Source organism: Mytilus trossulus, unplaced genomic scaffold (genome assembly GCF_036588685.1).
Source record: "Mytilus trossulus isolate FHL-02 unplaced genomic scaffold, PNRI_Mtr1.1.1.hap1 h1tg000247l__unscaffolded, whole genome shotgun sequence".
Taxonomy (NCBI): domain Eukaryota; kingdom Metazoa; phylum Mollusca; class Bivalvia; order Mytilida; family Mytilidae; genus Mytilus; species Mytilus trossulus.
This window is the reverse complement of record NW_026963318.1, coordinates 3,179,467-3,199,273: the sequence shown is the minus strand read 5'-3', so window position 1 is coordinate 3,199,273 and position 19,807 is coordinate 3,179,467. Positions and strand designations below refer to the sequence as shown.

The 19,807-nt window shown below is 30.5% G+C and overlaps 1 protein-coding gene across 2 annotated transcripts; it reads right to left on the bottom strand.

Moving 5' to 3' along the window:
• Window positions 1-1,825: 1,825 nt before the first annotated feature.
• On the bottom strand, window positions 1,826-19,599 carry LOC134701603 (tyrosinase-like protein 2). Of its 2 annotated transcripts, none has more exons than XM_063562745.1 (4): window positions 19,538-19,599; window positions 4,985-5,308; window positions 3,459-3,571; window positions 1,826-3,080 (listed from the first exon to the last, which is right to left on the bottom strand). In XM_063562745.1, the coding sequence occupies exons 2-4, from the start codon at window positions 5,300-5,302 to the stop codon at window positions 1,826-1,828; spliced, it is 1,686 nt and encodes a 561-aa protein (XP_063418815.1). In that variant the 5' UTR covers window positions 5,303-5,308; window positions 19,538-19,599. The 2 variants fall into 2 exon arrangements, with proteins under 2 accessions (XP_063418815.1, XP_063418814.1); XM_063562744.1 differs by lacking the exon at window positions 19,538-19,599 and adding an exon at window positions 6,475-6,521.
• Window positions 19,600-19,807: the final 208 nt, after the last annotated feature.

Here is a 19,807-nt window from a genome sequence, read left to right as displayed (position 1 = left end):
AAGTTTAACAACTAAGCAATGTCTTCTTCCAGCGATGGATGTGTTATAGAAATAGCCATTTTTTTTTATTGTATTTGGGTTGCGATCGAAGCAAGGAACCTATATTTTGGTCATGAAAATTTAAGTCGTAACTACATGTACAATCCCCTTCCTTTTTATGAATGTGACCTACCGAATTAGACTATTTACCCGATTTGTTATCACATAAGCAACACGATGGCTGCCACATGTGGAGCAGAATCTCCTTACCCTCCCAGAGCACCCGAAATCACCCCTAGTTTTAGTGGGGTTCGTGTTGTTTATTCTTTAGTTTTTGATGTTGTGTCATGTGTACTATTGTTTGTCTGTTTGTCTTTTTCATTTTTAGCTATGGAGTTGTCAGTTTATTTTCGATTTATGAGTTTGACTGTCCCTTTGATATCTATTGTCCCTCTTTTATACCGACTCCGAGGAGACCAGTATTTGATTTGACTCTTTAATGCTGTGTATTTAGATACAGTAAAGCCATATTTTATGTCTTTAGTTCGGGGATATCCAGTTATAACCCATGATTACCATCTCTCCGGTAGAACATGCTACTATATAACGAACGATGTGATCAAAATGCTTAAGTTTTTAAAGACTAATTTTCAAACCTGCAGTATAAATTGAGGTGATAGCGGCTTAGTTTGGTTCAAATCGCATGAATCGATTTACAAAATATAATTCAACTTAACAAAAATAACACTTAGGGAATCCTGGAAACTTCAAAAGGGAGCATTGCCTGACGTGTCGACAGGGTAGTCGTCTCCTCTTACGCTTGTATCATCTACTTTACAAATCTATAATCATTTTAAATGACATAATCAAGATCATCGCTATTTTACAAAATTTTCCATTACTCTTGCTGACTGATAATTACCTTTCTCAGCGGGGGGCACGTGGCGTTGTCAATGTCGTCAAAGGTAAAATAACGATAAACAAATTAGCATTGATCATCTCAACTCGATTGTTTTTCTCACTTTCGCCGTACCGACTCACGCCAGAATATTAATTTCGTTGAGATGATTAACCATAGTCTAAAAATATCACTTAATCGGAAGATATGCTGATCAGACAACTATGTTGGTATCTAAGGAGCAAAGATTACAAAATCATATCGCTTGTGTGTTGAAACACAAACAAACCGTATCGGTCAAACAATTTGTGATGATGAACTTACAAGTGATGAAGTGTTTCGAGTATTCCCTAATGTTAATCATAGAATGAAATTCAAAACAGTGTGGCTGTGGCTATTGATTGACAGATTCAATTCATCTATTGACTGGGACAATTTACGTGAACGTTTGTCTGTAACGACTACTGTTCACGACGAACCTACAATAGACACCAAAGGTTTCTAAACGCCTTTAATTATAAAATAATTCCAAAAATTAAATAGGAATAATCTTTATGTTTTGATTTATATAATTAATATAAATCAAAACATCGTGTTATTTCTGATTAATTTTTCGAATCACTTTATTTAGGTGTTGAGAACCTTTGGTGACCCCATAGTTTAAGAGTCTTTTGACAATGCATAGTGAGCAGTGCTCGTTACATACAAACGTTCACCTAAATTGTTCTAGTCAACGGATGAATTTAATGTGTCAATCAATGGCCACAGCCACACTGTTTTGAATTTCATTCTATATGATTTTTAGACGACAAGTTTAGTATTTGATATTTTTTCTTTCAATCGCATGCCAATTACTAGTAACATGATTAGGGAAACTAATACTGGTTTTCTTGATGTTTAACGGCAATCAAATGTAAATTAAAACAAAATTCATGCCTTCCATCAGGTTTAATAGCAAAGGAACGCCATTTTAATTCTCGGATCAAGAGTATCCGCCTCTAAAGGATTAAATGGATATCCATTTTCCTCTGCTTCCTTAAGGGTGTCATAGTACATCCTTGGTTTCTTATTTGTTACGGAAATTACTCCTGGACATGACCGATACTTTTTCGCTTTTAGATCAAGACAAAATGCATCACATGGCTGGTGGTTTTTGTCGGTAACACTGATGAAAGCCTGACTCGACCCTGTTCCTGGATCTTTAACTCCAACATATGCGTATACCCACTGAGGAACAGAAGCATCGTTTACAATATAATTTCTATATGTCCCGTGGTACGTTATTCCATTGGATTGAACTATGGCTACAGACTTTGAACATAAATCATCATATCCGGCTCCTAAATATTCACATCCGCCGATAACATTTTTCTTAATGGATTTTTCGAGAGCATTCCGAACAATAATTTTAACCGGGATATAGACCCAGTCTTTATCATCTCCTGCCAGTACGGTGAAATCATTCTGAGGTGTAGATAAATGGTTTGTTTTTATTCTTTCTGGGGGCGTCTCCACCCTTCTACGTGGTTCGTGAATCTCGATGCCTACACATTTGTTTGATGCATAGTCACATTTTAGATATGGAGAGTTCAAACAAGTAGGACATTTTGCAAAATCACCATACGAATAGATGTTATTGGCAAAGTAATCGCTATAACCATCTATATTCTTCATTGGAAATAGATGATCCATATATCTCTCGGGTCTGTGCATTTTGTTATCGACGATGACGTAATCATCTTGTGGATCGATGTTACGATGACGTAACTGCCGACAAAAAACGGTCCAAACTGCGTCAATGAAGGCATGATGAATCCAGAAAAACGGATCTTGAGAACTAGTATTGAAATCATTCATTTGACCACCGACGAAGGCATGGACCATATTATGCATCATTTCGACTTGACTGTTAGGATCCGATGTCGGGTTCGTTATTTGGACATGGTGTTTTTTTGATAATACGGTTTCTATATCTTTATAAGAAATGGGATTTCCTTCTCTTCCTAAGTCTCGGACGAGAGGTTTATTTCTTATTGTTTTCCAACGTGCAAAAGGTCCTGTTTTGATGGGACCTCTAGCGTCACCAAAAAACTCTGATGTAAACATCAAGGATTTTTTCGGGTTTTTCATATGATGGTCTAATCTTGAATCCCAGTAGCATAATGTTACATTTGGGTTTACTTTTCGAAGAAGCTCTTCAAATCTGAAATATCATTGATAAATGAATACAAATTGTATAATTGTTTACCATAATTCGTCAAAATGAGATAGATCAATGAGACATCAGAAAACAGTGTTTATATTAATATGTCAGTTGAAGACAAAAAAGAGGATCCCGAAAAGGAGGCCAACAGAATAGTCATTCATACACAAAAAAAATTGGAAGAAATTTTATGATCTATTTTATATTATAACGAACAAGACAGATATGAAATAACAATACATTATTCGAGCGTCACTGATGAGTCTTTTGTAGAGGAAACAAGCGTCTGGTGCAAATACAAAATCCTTGTATCTATGATGATTGTATTTATTTAATCTACATTACCGACTTCAAATGAACAATTTTGTACATACTTACTTTAAAATATACATTTTATGCCAGCCAAAAAAGTTTGAACCAAAGTGAACTGAATTTACTGCTTCGTTTGTATGGTAATCAGCAACGAAGTCATACACATTCGGAGACATACTCTACAAATAAAACCAACATTACAAGATTATTTGGAGGCGTATATCAAATGTCAATATAACTGTGATTTTCAATAATTTTCAAAGTTGTAAACCCTTAATTCTGGTGAGAAAAAAAATAGTGAAGCGGAACGAAACTTCAACTTGACCTGTAACTCATGATGGTTAGCTCAAATACCAAAAATCAGCCCAATATCTGAAAGCATTTAGAAAAAAGGTCCGTACAATTAGTTATCAAAAGTACCAGGATTATAATTTTATACGCCAGACGCGCGTTTCGTCTACATAAGACTCATCAGTGACGCTCAGATCAAAATAGTTAAAAAGCCAAATAAATACAAAGTTGAAGAGCATTGAGGATCCAAAATTCCAAAAAGTAACTGTGATTTTCAAAAATTTCACATAGTTCATTGCCATAAATTACAGCTAAAATAAGCAGAGCGGAACAAAACTTAAACTTGATCTGTAACTCATCATGAGTAACTCAAATACCAAAAATCATCCCAATATCTGAAACCGTTTAGAAAAAAAAAATCCGTATAACTGTGATTTTCAACTATTTATTAAAGTCCAAAGCCCGTTATTTCGATAAAAATTAGCGGAGCTGAACGAAAGTTAAACTTGATCTGTAATTCATCATGATTAACTCACATACTAAAAATCAGTCCAATATATGTAGGCCTTTAGAAAAAATATCCGTGTAATGGTTTGTTGCGAAATGACGGAATTACGGAATTTCGGACAAGGGTAAAACTATATGGCACCGACAACTTCGTTGCGGGTCCGTTCAAACAAAAAGACAACTGCACTGGAAGAGATATAGTTTCAATGTTGCACAGTCATGCTAGGGTTTTTGTACAAGGCAATACGTACCCTTTGGATTGCCATGTTATGAAAATATAGTCTACCAATAATATAACCATGATTAATGGATTTCCATAGGAAGTAGAGTGCATTTACATGTTTAATAGATTTTTTGGTGTCAATTATTCTACTTTTTAATTATACAAAAAAAAACATTCCATATTTTCCAAATGTTAAGAAGTACTAAGTTTATTGGACTAGCAAGACAATACCATCTTAACCTTTTTCTTAGTATAGAAAGATAAACATAGTCGTCGATTTTTATTTTTGATAAATAGGTCTGGTTTTTAAATATTTAGACCTACTTTTTTTTATAGATTGCTAAATGCATTCAGTTCAATTTTTTAAAGATATGATTATATATATATATATTATGTATATCCATCTTATATTTTAAAAACTATATGATTTAAGTCTAATTTAAAAAAAATCAACTTTTTTCACAGAGTGAATCTTTTTATTTATTTAAATTCCAAATATTTCCAAAACGAACAGAAAATATTAAAAATTACACTTAATCTTTTTAGTAATGTTTCTTCTAAAACAGCTTACTTTATCTTTCTTTAAAGCGTTTATGGCATCAACCATTTCTTTAAATTCTTCTCTCGTTAGTGCTCTACATTCTCGTCGTATCCTTTTTGTTGGATGCCAGTAAAAGTCTTGTCGTAATCTCAGTTTTAAGCCATCTGCATCGTCACGTGACCAATCTGCTTTGTTAAGATTTGACAGTATACACTTATATTGCTTTTGTGAGTCACGATCCCTACATTCGGAAACCAAAGCCGGATACTGGTCAGTTATGACATTGCAGACTGATAATAATACGGAATGCCATAGGAACAATAGCAGTAGTTGTAATGTAGGCTTCATTGATATCTAGAAAATATGAAAATGCAGTTTATTCATCCTAATTCTACAATTGAGAATTGAAATTGAAAATATGTCAAAGAGACAACAATCGAACAAACGAACAGATATCAGTCGATTCTATTCTTGAAAGAAATATATTTGTAATGTCAAAGATATCAAAATCGCAGGTCGAATATGTTTAAATATATGTGTACGAGCATTTAGTAAAAAAAAAATATTCTTACTTATAGATAAAAAAAAAAAAGAATTGTAGGCGTAAGTATAATTTTAAGAATTTAAGAAGTAGAATTAGGCTTTTTTCAAAATGTACAATACTCATTTCACGTCACAGTTTTGTATTTTATTGAGTGGTGAGTGGACAATTTTTTTCAGTGTGGCCACAAGAACACTTGAGAAATGGTTTGTCTATAGCTGCATTTGTTTTCTTCTTGTTATGTGTGTATTCCTCAGGGTATGTAACTGTTTGAGCTATCTCTTCAGTCAAGAATATATGTTCAGTTCAAATTAAAACATAATTTATCAAAACACCATGATAAATGCAAACAGGTTTGGTTACTAATCCAAAGAGTTTTCTTCTATTCATAAAGTCTTATAAAAACTAACAAATTTTCTATGATTTCTGTAACTGTTACTGTAGATTATCATTATATGCAAAATTCTAACTGTTTTTTTTATGTACGTTGATGTACATTTTAAACTTTGAATAGAACGACCGACGTGCAATGCAATGCGCCAGAACAGAACCCCATCACACATTAAAAACAAATTCATCATTGCATTATTTTCATTCCACATAGTACATCTCTTCCTGAGTTGAATTTAGTATTGAATCATTTGTGGTGATTAAATAGGAACCAATAATCCTTATAATCTTATTAATTTTTGTTCAAATGAGTGCCTTATTAGAAAACTCATAGATTATTTACTATTTGTCTGCCTGTAAATTTACTCCTTGCATAAAATTCTGATTCACACATATTTTCGCCGTCAAACAAATGCTTTACATTAACTTCTTTTTTTGTCATATACACAATGAGTTCTTATATTGCACCGCACAATGCACTCGGTAAAAAAAATGAATATACAAGTACATTAATACTCGTATGGTAATTTGTCCCTTAAATTGTAAAATTTGAAAATTATTAAGTATGACGTCATTATAAAACATGTACCTTTCATTCCAAGCTGAGGTGAAATGTACAATAATCCATTTACATAATCTTACATCACCTTTTATGCATACAACACTACATATACAATGGAAAAATACGTCAAAAATATTTAAGATGTAATTTTGAACGTTAGAGATGAAACATCTTGACCGATCAATATGCTACATGTTAAAATCAAATGTCAAAAACAATCAAAAACAGAGTAAGGTAAAGTAATAATGGTTGTTTTCTACTTGTTAATACAATTCAAGGAAGGTTGTAGTTAGCAGTTTAGATTTAATATAATGAAAAATACATAGCAATGGGAAGATTTGTTCCGTTTAAGCATTCTTTTCAAACGTACATGTATAAGATTGATGAAAAAAGAAAAAAAAGAGCTGAATTTATTGCAATATGTGAGATATTTAATGGAAGAAAAAAAACAGCAAACTTACAAACAACGTATTAAAGATCAATGGCCTTTATATAAGCGATCGTAAGTGAACACGTTTTGGCTGGATGGCTTTTTATTGGAGAGGATTTGTTGAAATGGGGGTCATCTGAAGGTTTCTGGGAGGTATGGGATAGTGGAAAAGTTTTGGTGAAATGGTTGTGAGAAGGAAGGCTTTGGTGGGATCCGATTAGTGGTTAGGTTTAATAGAAAATTGGTCGGTGGAAAAAAAATTTAAAGCATAGAAATAGAAGTTGATTTAAATGTATGATATATGATATCATAAAAAGCATTTTGAATGAAGTTTTCCAATTTTTAAAAACAGTTCCTTTGAAATTCTGCTGTCGATTGTTTATGTTACAATCACTCAATTTTAGTTATAAACTTTTGTTTTCTTTAACAACCATTTGTCTTAAGAAAAACGAATAGCTGAACTTCCTCAGATAGATGGAACAATCAAACAATGGTTCGTTAGTCAGAATATAGATGCACTGTCGTAGTCCGTTCATTTGTGGACATAAAACTACTAATACTACTGAAAAGATCCTACTAATTCATTCGAGGTGTATTCGTGCGAAGTCACGTGTAAAACAGCTATCAACCCCTACAAGCTGTCGTCTTCTAACTTTTTTAGTCCATACAGTGTAGGTTATCTCCGTTGAAATCAACCATCCGTAAAGTTGAACGAAGACAACATAGTTCACTAGGAAACACATTTGTATAGTATTTTTTTTATCTGTCATTTTTAATATTACTTTTACTGTTAAGTCATTTTTTTAGATATCCATTTGACGTGACTGTGTGCTTATGTATCCCATCATACTTTAACGACAAAATTATCTTTGTTATTAATATTACTTTTACTTATGTATCTTGTCATACTTTGAATGACAAAATTATTTTATTTATTAATATAAGTCTGTTTTTGTGATATACATTTGACGTGATCCTGTACTAATGTATACCGTCATACTTTGAACTACACAATTATTTTATTTTTATTTATTATTATTAATTTTACTGTTAAGTCTGTATTTTGTTATATCTATTTTCCGTGACTCTGTATTTATGTCCCGTCCTACTTTGAACAACAAAATTATTGTATGTCTACCTGTGAAAATTTCAAACGCGCAATATTACACCAGTACTGAAAACCTTACATACTTTATGGGTATATTTTACATAGATAAATAAAATCGTATAATATAAGCGAAATGAGGATGTTAAATTGGTAAACGGAAAAAAAGTCAAAGGAAAAAAAGTCACAAAATCCCTAGGAAAAAAAGTCACAAAATGTTTAAGTAAAATTAATTATCAGAAGTCACTATGTACAAGTCTGCAATAAAACTGCATTGTGTTTTTAATGCATAGAAAAAAGTTATAATATACTTGTACCAGATAACTTATCTTAATGATAAATTTTTAATCTTTAAAAATCATAAAGGAAATATATATAGACTAATAAAAGCGTATGGTTTTTTTTTCAAACTAGACTTTTTAACAAACAGGGAACGCTGATTGTTTCCTTTTATATAATATTGAGCATACCTTGTATTGCATTTTCATGGCTCCTATGAAGACAGGAAGTGAAAGGTCTAAAAAAGGGGGGATGTGCCACAAGAAGCCACACATCAATATCAACAGTCCCAAATTAAATACTGAAGCTATGAATAATGGCAAAAAGTTGTTTGTTTAGCACTAAATTGAAGGATACTTATCTTCAAAAATCAAAATTTCATCTAACTTGAATTCAAATTGAAGGAAATTGTTGCTGTTGAACTCACATCTCTTTCACGAGAGATATAAAACAAAAATAATTACAACAAATCCACTAGCATGTACACGTTTCATTTAAATGATTTGCGATTTATGTCTAAATTTCCAAAGTTAGTCGTATAAAATTAATTAAAAAATGTCAATTTCCTAACAAAATATCTATTAGGAATGTTTCTCCTATTAATACATGTATGTGCAGACCATAGGACTATTTCATACAAACAATACATATTGTGACTTTTTTCCTGTGACCTTTCTTCCTGTGACTTTTTTCCGTGACTTTTTTTCCTGTGACTTTTTTTCCTACATTCGTTAAATTTGATGTATGCCTTTTTGTGCTTGTATGTTACATTTGTTAATTGTTTTTATAGTGATTAAGATGATAACACAATGTTGACTGCTGTACCCCTATTTTTTACATTTTACCTATTATGTCTGTTTGTTTTGTTCACGAATCGTTGATAATATAACGGAATTTGATGCGACTGTAATGCAAGTGGAAGTATTAGCTAGCTATAAAACCAGGTTCAATCCACCATTGACATAAGAAAATGCCAGTACCAAGTCAGGAATATGACAGTTGTTGTCCATTCGTTTTCGAATTTTCCTCGGAGTTCAGTATTTTTGTGTTTTTACTTTTTTCAGTAGTTTTGTTATTCAAGAAATGATTGATGCAGGCTATACTTTATTACAATTTTATCATAGGTAGGCATTATAATCGTTATTCTTTTTGCCCAAGCGATAGTGAGAGCTAAGATAACACGAATATGATGCCGATTCATGTTTCAACTAAAAAAAGGTATAGCTTACATCAATTATTTCGAAACTGATTAGGACATTCAAGGTTAATTCTATGTTCGATGTGTAAAAGTGTAGGCTCTTCCAGGAGCCTTCCTTTTTGTTTGTTAACAAGCAAATGACTAGCAATATGATTTTTCAGAGGGAGGAGTTTTTAACAGCCGGCATGAACGGTTGTCGTATCTAGGTCAAATATGGAAATTTCGAATTGCAACACATTAGTGTTACACCTCAGGTAAAGTTGACTTTAGAAGAATTTGGCTATTTATTTTAGGTATTTTTGACATATACATGTAGCTCTTCAACGGTTCGGTACTTATAACCTCGGACTTAAAATTTTAACTGTGAGCGTTCCTGGTGAAGGTAAATTCAGAAAAGCGCTTCGGACGCATTTAATTATCAAACGTGTTGTTTTCAATTTTGTTCAATCAGTCATAAGCAATGCACTTTTGAAAGTTAATGAAATATATTAAATGCATGCCAATTTGATAAAATTCATTATTTTGCAGTAGTCAATATACGCTTGTGCAAACATTTTTTATTGGATTAAGAGCATGGGTTTATTCACAATTTGAATGAAGCACGTCATATTTGAATGTAAATTCAGGTACTGAACATTTACGATAGTAGACGATCATTTTAAAAGCATATTTCATTACATTGCGCTTAACCAAAAATGTTTTTGAATTTTGCAAGGAAAGGGGATGAAATGTGTATACATACCATTTTCGACCAACGGCCGTGATCCCTGCTTTACTATCTTCGAAAAACTATTTTAACCAAAAAAGTTTGAACATGGTGAAATGAATACTAGTACTTGATATAAAATATGAAAGGCATCAGAAAAAGGATGAAATAGGTTCCTGTTGAGATATACTGCAGAAGTGATAAATGTACCGAATGAAGGAACCATTTAATACAAATAAATCTAGGGAAAAAATTTTCAGAGAAACTTACAGAGTACAGAGTAAGTATTATATTGAGTGATAACGAGAAAATCCCCCATCCCCTTATGAAAATAATAATACAGAAATAAATAAACCCCATTGAGACCCACACACATATACTTCGCTTTCATTATTATGATGTAAAACATCTATTTAGTGGTGTCAAATTTAAGCTTATTCTTCGTAACATATTGAAGGTACAAGTATTTCTTGGTTTATATAGGTTAAACAGATTATAGGATTTTTTGTTTGTACAATAGAAATAAAAAATTCAAATACATTTCAAGTAACATATATATTTGAAAATAGAAAAAATGAAGCCATTTATATGTTTAAATAGGTCGATGATTTTTCAAAGGAACCCAGCAATTGAACTATGTGATTTTAATTGAATAGCTAAAAACTGTTTATTTGTTAGATACAAAAGAGGGGAAACCCCTTCAACAAGACAATGTCCCCGTAAAAAAAATCGGGAAATTAACGGTGCTACAAAAATTCAGATATTCAATAACTTTTTTGCAGATTAATTAACATTTGAGACCGGAATTGCTTATTATTTTGTATGTGTAAGATTTGCATAATTTCAAGAGATTCTATGAAAATCAGTCCTGATCATCAAACCTGTTTAAGGCAAAAACAACTACAATTCAATATACATTATATAATTTCGTTTTTAATCCTCCATATTTAGCCCCTCCTCATTCCCCTCCCGGTCCATCTTCATTTTTCCAATCTTAAATTGAATAAACATTATGCTCGTTTATAATGTTCGTTTAATAAGTTAGAATAAGAGAGGTTATATATTTCGATTGATTTTTTCAAATAATCAAAGCGTTCCATTTTATCTTGATTTGTATCTATATTTTATCTGTAGTGACAAAGTATTGATTTCAATGTACATGAAAAGGATTAAAATATATGTTTACATATACTTTTACTTTAAGTATTAATTAATGAAACGACAGTAAGAAGTAACATATTGCATCTAAATAATTGCTAGGATATAATAACTACATGACAAATTTTAGATCTTAGGTGGTATCAAATACATTGACTTAAATAAATGTGGCTTGTTTGATATTCATAACATGCTGACAAAATATTAACTTTTTGATCCTTCGCCAAAAAAATGAAACTTTCACAAAAATAGAACTATCCATTTTATTGGAAACATTTCGTTGGATATATAACATTTTAACAAACACAACTTTTTATAATTGAGAAATTTGATACATTTTGTATTTCCTTAACAATATATTGTGATTGAATTGTTTTACTGATTCTCACAGGTTTATCTCTCTGTAGTTTTATGTAACACCTTTATGTAAACTGCTATTCTCCATAATAATCTTAATGCGGAAAAAAACGTATTCGACGAATTAAAAGGACTATTGTGTATATTAACTTTGTTAGCTGTGCCAGTACAACAGAAAAATAAGCATAAAAGAGTGGAAAGGCTACAAAAATTGCAAAAAAAAATCATATATCTTGTTTTAGCATTCAAATCACTAAAGAATCATGTAAAATTAAAAAAAGTGTCAAGATTTTTGGGTGTTAAAATCTATAAAAAAGGGAATATAAAGACACAATAAAAAAAAAGATAGAAAAATAGACGAAACAATTAAAAAAAAAAAAGAAATGAAGCCCCCCCCCCCCCCCCTCCACATTCGTGAACATCCTGTATAAATACTGCTGGTAGTCTGTTAGGCTCGGGTGTAATTAGCATATACCTCCTCAAATTTTCTATCTCTTAAACTTTCAAGTTTTCAGTTAGGATTGTTCCTGATATGAGTACATAAAAAATAAAAACTTGTGACGTACCAATTTATAACGAGTAATTGCAATTGTATATATACATAACCTAATCTAAAATAATATTATTCATTTGTGAAGTTGTTTCCCCTATATTAGATTATTGTTATCCAATCCCTACATTGAAGAATCACAAGAAACATATATTTTTTTTAGTTATATTAAAATCGCTTTTGATTTTTCCATTTGATTAGATACTTTAGTTTCATCGGAATTCAGTATTTTTGTGCTTTTACTTTTTTCATTTATTTTTGTGGGTACCAATTTTCGTGAATTAAGGAGAAGTAACTTGTTTCTGGATATTTATTTTTATGGTTTTGCCAAAGTCTGCATACACCTTTCGAAAATTTGTTTTCTGTTGAAAAGTTAATTTCGTGGTTCACTTGTACCCAAAAAATCCAAGAAAATTGGTATCTAATAAATAATAATGAATACACATGTTCTTTAATTTGTTACTTAAATTTCATATCTATAAGAGTCTTCGCATATTTACAGATAATATATGAATACAATGTATATAGTTTTGTTTTTTTGGTTTTTTGTGTGTTTCTCTGTTAAATACAGGTTTTAAAACTTTTAACGTTTTGGGTTTACGCATATATTATGTGCAATTACAAAGTCGATTTCTATTCGCTGATTAAAATGAGATCCAAAATTAATTAGTTAAAGTTCTCATTAAAAAAAATTCTGCTTCACGTATGCAACAATGGGATAGGATTATTGTATTATTATTGAAGAACATTGTTCAACCTTTTGATCGCAATATGATACACTGCACAGGGAAAATAGTCCTCAATATAAGAACAATTATAATCATTGTTTACTATTCTAACACGACGTCCTTCAAACGCTTTGAGTACACACCCGTGGTAAAATGTAAATATATTGATAGGGCTGTTCCTATTGTACTCCCACGTCATATGTTTGTTGATGAAAGAGCTACCCGACCTCATAGAACAACGACGTCAAAATATAAGCATTATACGGGAAAATACACGCTTGTTAAACCGAAAATCATCACAACAAGCAAACATAAAGAAACGATGCTAAGATGTGATATAAGCCATTTGTTTAAAAATATGTAAGACATATAAGTAAATTAAGAAATAATTCATGGAAGCCATAGATTTGTTGGAAATTTACACATGGCCTGGGCCGTGATATTCGAATTTTATCCTGAGCGTTAGCGAGGGATAAAATTAACGAATATCACGGCCCAGGCCATGTGTAAATTTACAACAAATCTATGGCTTCCATGAATTATTTCGATTCTAATAGGACAAATAAGTTAATTTAGATACGGAAGCGAGGGTTGGTATGCCGTGTGTGGAGCTGTTCTTTTTTAGTCCTTGTTAGATAAAGCTCAAATATTCTCATACATTTTTAACTTGCATTAATTATTTCGTTAATAACCGCTAGAAAAAATATGTTTAATTCTCAAACCCAATATTTCCGATTTTTAATTTACATGTTTTCTCGTAAGCTACCGTCAAATCCAAAATTGACATTTCGTAAAGAAGGAGCTGCCATGTTGACTCGCTGAATCAAAGGCAATAGAATAGAAAACCTCAGAATTCAATTTTAATACAATATTATACGAACTTCGTTGGTTACAAAAAAGTTTTTATTTTTGTGATATTGACTAAATATTGTTTTTATATTGCAACTTAAATTAGTATATTTTTTTAAATCGTAACATAAATATCAAGCTTATTTGCATCCCTTAATGAACCCCTCATTGTAGAGAAAGTGCTCCATGATGAAATTGACATTGCACAAAATATACAGTGTTACTATATTTAGGAAATGAACAAATCTAGTTGCAATACATTAATTCTTTTTATTATGCATCTGAATAAGAATAAATTTTAAGTTCTGTAATGTTTTTGATTAATTAAAATTAGTAATACAATAAAATTGGCAAAGCGTTTGCAATGTAGGTTCAAATACATGTGGATTTACGTGGGAGGTATATTGTAACATCCATTATTATGTATATCTCTGAGTCTGCGCTAAGTATAGATATATCGAGAATTTTCACACAGTGTTGTTTACAAAGCGAAAGAAGCACGTCATATTAGAATTATCATTAAATTCACCCAAAACTATCTAAAAACATTATTGTTAATTGTTTAACATGTCACTAGTTCCGTTCTTTTACGCCAATTGAATGGTGCGTTTATTTATGGGAACGGCAAATATCAGCCTCTACCTAGAGCGCTTCGATCCAAAAGAAATAATTCATGGGGGCTTGAATATATCTAGATTTTAACACGGGTTGTCCCTGTATGCCGATATTTTACCCCTCGCTATCGCTCAGGGTAAAATATTTGTCATAAAGGGCCAACAGTGGTAAAATCACGATATATTCAAGCCCCCATGAATTATTTCTTCATTAGTGTTATAACATTATTGAGCTTGGATTATATATTCAAATGATTCAGAAATATTATTGATACTTCCGCCAGTAACTGTAATATACTTGCCTATATCTTATTTTAAATATAAAACAATTGTCTCTTTCTTTAGTGTGATTAAATGTATAAACGTTAAAGAAATTCAACTGAAGCCTATACATCAGTATTTATTTTTTTTTAGAAATACTTTCAATTCAGGTCGATTTCAAAATAAGGGATAATACTTGCACGTGGTGCACTTCTTAAAATTATTTTTTCAAGTCTTTATATCTATCTTGACAAATACTAAATTTAATGACATTTTATTTTGAGTTTTAGCATTTTTATTCTTCAAAGATTGAGCTATTGAGTTGAATTAAGGTTAAATATATTTAAAAGGACGTCAAAAAAATATAACGTGCGGAATACAGTACAAATTCGACACTCAACAATCGATTTCCTGTAAAAACAACATAAATATTATACTAGTTAAAGTCAAAACTAACATCCTGGTAGAGGCTTATCTCATTTAAGGAAGAAGACAGTTACATAATACAAATGACTGACAAAAACCCTAGACCACAACCGGACTTTAAAGTCAGTTAACTTACAGAGTATCCTTTATATTGCAACACATGTGTTGGCCTTAAAACAAAAGCTTGATTACAGTAAGCAAATGAAAACAGATATAATAGGTGTTCTTGTTTCACTGTTTCTTCAACAAAACACAAATGGTTGATTGCAGGATAAATGTATGGTATCATACATGTATAAGCGTACAAATTAATTAAATATCACTATGTTTACAGTATAGTTAAAAGTATGAACTAGCATACATTTCAAAGTTTATGTAGATAACTATTGCCACGTATAAACTCACATTTGATCGGAACAACACAACAAGTAACATTTCGACAATGTGGTTCAGTGAATCACTGTAACGTTTTCTACCATTGATTGTTGGAAGCTTAACGTGCATTGGCAAATAGTTCATCGATGTTTATGACGAGATTATACATTCGTTTGATGTGATTGACCTTATGGTTTTTATCGTTTGATTATGAACTTTTCTATTTGAATTTATCTCGGAATTGTTTTTTAGGAGTTAATTAAAGCAAATATTTGAATATGTTGTATACATAGAATTATTCTTATCCTATTGTATGCAACATCAAAATGTCAAAAATGTAAAAGTTCACTAAATTGAATATACTTCATATCAGTCATGTCAGTAAGGAATGCATCTTTTATTTAATTGTTCAGTGAAATTACAGTGTGAGTTATCTTAATGAAAACAAACTGTTCATAATTTACAATTGTACAATAAAGTCTTTCGTTATAATACATGTATTTGTCTGTTTTGTTGATAAGCAGTATAGTGCCATTATAAATCTATGTAGTTGATATTGATATTTTTTTTGAACAAATATGCAATATTATAATTTTTTTATAATTCTTAGATTAATCAATTGATTGATTAGTGTTCAACGCAAATTTCATCACTTTTATACAATTAAATGGCGGTCAGTTTTTATGGGTCGAGGAAGTCGGGGTGCCTTGAGAACACATTCGACCTTCGGTAGACAAAATGACAACCCAAGTTAAATAAAATTGAAGTCGAAAGAACCTGCTTATTCCGGGTTCGAACTCGCCATCTGTTTTTAATACCATGAAAATTAAAGTTTCCGTTTAAAAAAAACACGCATAAACATTGCTTCCAGTTATCATGGTTATATAATATAAATAGTGTTTAGAGTTTCATGTCATAGTAATTTTTTTTTAAGGTAGAACAAAATGAATATTATCCGATGAAAAATAAATGCTGGGTTATGGTGCAATTATTCATAGTGTTGATTGTTTTTTTTCAGTTTTTAACTTCGAACAACATAGAAATAAATTCCAACAGATGTCGTTGTCAGTACTTAACCAGATGTCTGTTGTCAAAATGTACTGGGTGCAATTTGATTTTTATACATACATGTTGAGGTCAATAAACTTTGGATTCCAATGCAGTATGATGTTCATATCAAAACAAACTCATGGTCATTGAACATAAGTGTGATTTATGTATCAAACGAACGACATTCAATGATATTGATGAAAATATTTTAGTTTCTATTTCAGTATACTAGAGATTAAGAGGAAAACTCTCTTAAAAATGACCAATTTAGGTTAGACGAATTGGAATTTTTGCTAAAATGTGCGTATAATAAAAATTCGTAGTAATTGCCTTGGTTTTCCATGTTCAATTGTTAATAATTAAAAATACGCGCATGCGATTTTCTTTCATCCTGTAGAAATTTTTGTAATCATGTCAAATATTTAAGATTTTTTTTTGGTCTACGAAAAAATAAAATAAAGATGTTATGACACCACATTTTTATGTAATTTTAAAAAAATGGTACCAAAATATTACAATCATTCCTTATGATTTAATTCTCAATTCTATTGTAGGGCGTAAATCATGAAAAACACGTCGATGATATCACGGTCACATTACAAAATTATGTTGATGAGTTGAAAGACAAAATTGATGAAAATACGACGAAAGTTATCTTGTCCAATCTAACTTACGAATATATTGTACATTGTGTTTTGGTAAAATTTCGCTGATTGTTAAAAGACAAAACAATTTTATAAAAAGACAAGCTTGTAAAGATCAAGTAAGCAGTAGTTATTTAAACGTTCCACGCAATTGTCCAAAGCATAGTCCTAACATATAAAAATCAGTGCTCTGTTAAAGTATTATACGTTTTAACAAGTCTCGATTTTTAATTGGGAGAACCCATTACATGTAAGTGACATGAAAACATATTTTTATATGTAAATGTTCTTGGACATGTTGTGTTATTCTGATACAGATTTTTAGTGTGTAGTCTTTTTGGGGAATAAAGGCAAACTGAATACTTTAAAAAATAAGGCTTTCCTGAGAATATAGATTAAACAAATTTTTCAACAAGCATTTTCTTTGAATTAAAAGTACACACTGTATTTATATACATGTATATGAAATCATGAAAAGTGTACGTGATGAAACCATGTTTCTTTACATGTTTTATACGGATTACAATATGAAACATAATCAATTATTCCACTGTATGTTAATATTGAAAGTCAAACATCATTTGATTGCTAGAGACTATCCGACGTGATATTGAATAAAATTCATATTCTTATCCGAGTTTATTATTCCTTTTCAACTTTGGGATACATGTTTACATAGTAATAGTATAGTTATTATCGTACCAAAATTATTTCAGACTGAAAAAAAGACAGAAAAAAGCTTTTCAGAGAATAAATATGTCGTGTGTAGCAAAATTGTGTTTACACATGTACAAAGCATAAATTACCAATAGCACTGAACTCCCTAAATTACCTTTCATCAAAATTAAATACAATGCATTTATTATTTATAAGCGTTAAAGAGATCCATCATTTATTGATGTTGAATTTAATAATATGAAAAAAACAGTAACCAAACAATCCGAACAAAAGAAAATATTGCGGCTATAATTTTGTATTTACCATGAAACTCTACATTGTAAAGACTCACCAACGAAAGGAATAAATCAAAAAATATAACGATTTGGTTCTCCCAACCAGTAAAAACTAAAAGGTTGAATTGTAAAAAACCCAACATAAGACGACCTCAACAAGTGTAAGTGAACTTAATACCATATTAATTTAAAAGCCCGCTGAAGATATCGGTCTGGTTGTGTTTTCCAACCTTAATTTTCGTGTTGAAAATCATTATTGTCTTTTAGACCTTGGTTTCTTTAGTGTTTTGTTTTTATTTCACCTGTTGGTCTATCCATTTACATTTGCATAAACATAAATATAAATGTGTGTTGTAGTTCCCTTGCCCATCATGTTTGGTTTTTTTGCAATGACGAATGCCCGCTCTTTTTATGTCAGTATAAAAAAAAGTCAACTAAAATCCAATAATTCTGATAACCAATATTCTGTTAACTAATTATTGGTGTAACGCCTCGTCAGCGCAAAACATTATTTAGTAGACTTTGGTCGGGTGTCTATAATATTTACTTCCTTCCTTTTTGTTTTCCGATTATATACCTGTATACTCTTGTCTTTATCTTTATGTTATACCCTTTCTTTAATTTTTATTTTGTCTATTTTTTTAACTATTCTTTAAACCAATTCTTATTAATTTCAATATAAAATTCAATTTTCTTAATTGATCTCGATAAAATGGATCGAATAACTGGTATGATTAGGATTTTTGAATGAAAAGGTTTTCAAGACCTCCTATTTAATATCACTTTAATGTATACTATCGATTAATTATTATTCGTTGAATACCAATTTTCGTGGGTTTCGTTGGAACAGATAAACCACGAATTCAAATGTTCAACGAATGACATATTTTCATACGACATTACAGACATAGTTTGGAAAAACCACGAAATTAAATATGCACGAAAATGTAAATTTTCATTAATCCACGAAAATTGAAACCCACGAAAATAAAAGAATCCACATTACCATGATTATCCTGATTTCATTTTTTTTTCTTTAAAGAAGAAGTTTATTCATAATTTCATGTAAGAGAGATTATCGGGTATCAAAATTTTAGATTTTTAGTATATATTATTTTATTCAATTACAGTATTAAATATTGACGTGTCATTATCTTTGATATTATCTTGATTGTAATAACATTATATATTAGTAAACAATCAATCAATTAATCATATACTAAATATATGTTTAAACTTTCCCTTGACTTTTATCATTCATTCAAAACAATTATCTATTCATTGAGCATCTGTTCATATCCATTCAATTATTCAAATTTAAAAATAATATACAGATCAAACCTGGAATAAACTTCATCAACCACCAAAAAGTAGGCTATTAATTTAATACAAAACAAAGATACTTACAATGAAAAGCCGGCGTATTATTTTATCTCTCTATTGAATACATGTAATAGCAAGTATTATTTTAATGTAGATGTTACAAGTGTAATTTAACGATCAATAATTATCAGATGTTACTCTTGTTTTACTTTGTAACTTGTTCAGAAAAAAAATAATAAAAGAAAACTTGTAGTTTTTATTTAGTGTGGAAAATTCACATGTAAATTGACATTTATCTAAAACAAATATTCAGAAAATAACTATATTTCTTTCCTGAACATTGTTTGTTTAAAT

What these genes read in the sequence shown, in the direction of transcription:
- LOC134701603 (XM_063562745.1), bottom strand. Translation starts at nt 5,302, where the DNA reads ATGAAGCCTACATTACAACTACTGCTATTGTTCCTATGGCATTCCGTA. An exon ending in ACGCTTTAAAGAAAGATAAA is followed by an intron (nt 3,572 to 4,984) that starts GTAAGCTGTTTT and finishes TTTTATTTGTAG; the next exon opens with AGTATGTCTCCGAATGTGTA. An exon ending in CATAAAATGTATATTTTAAA is followed by an intron (nt 3,081 to 3,458) that starts GTAAGTATGTAC and finishes ATGATATTTCAG; the next exon opens with ATTTGAAGAGCTTCTTCGAA.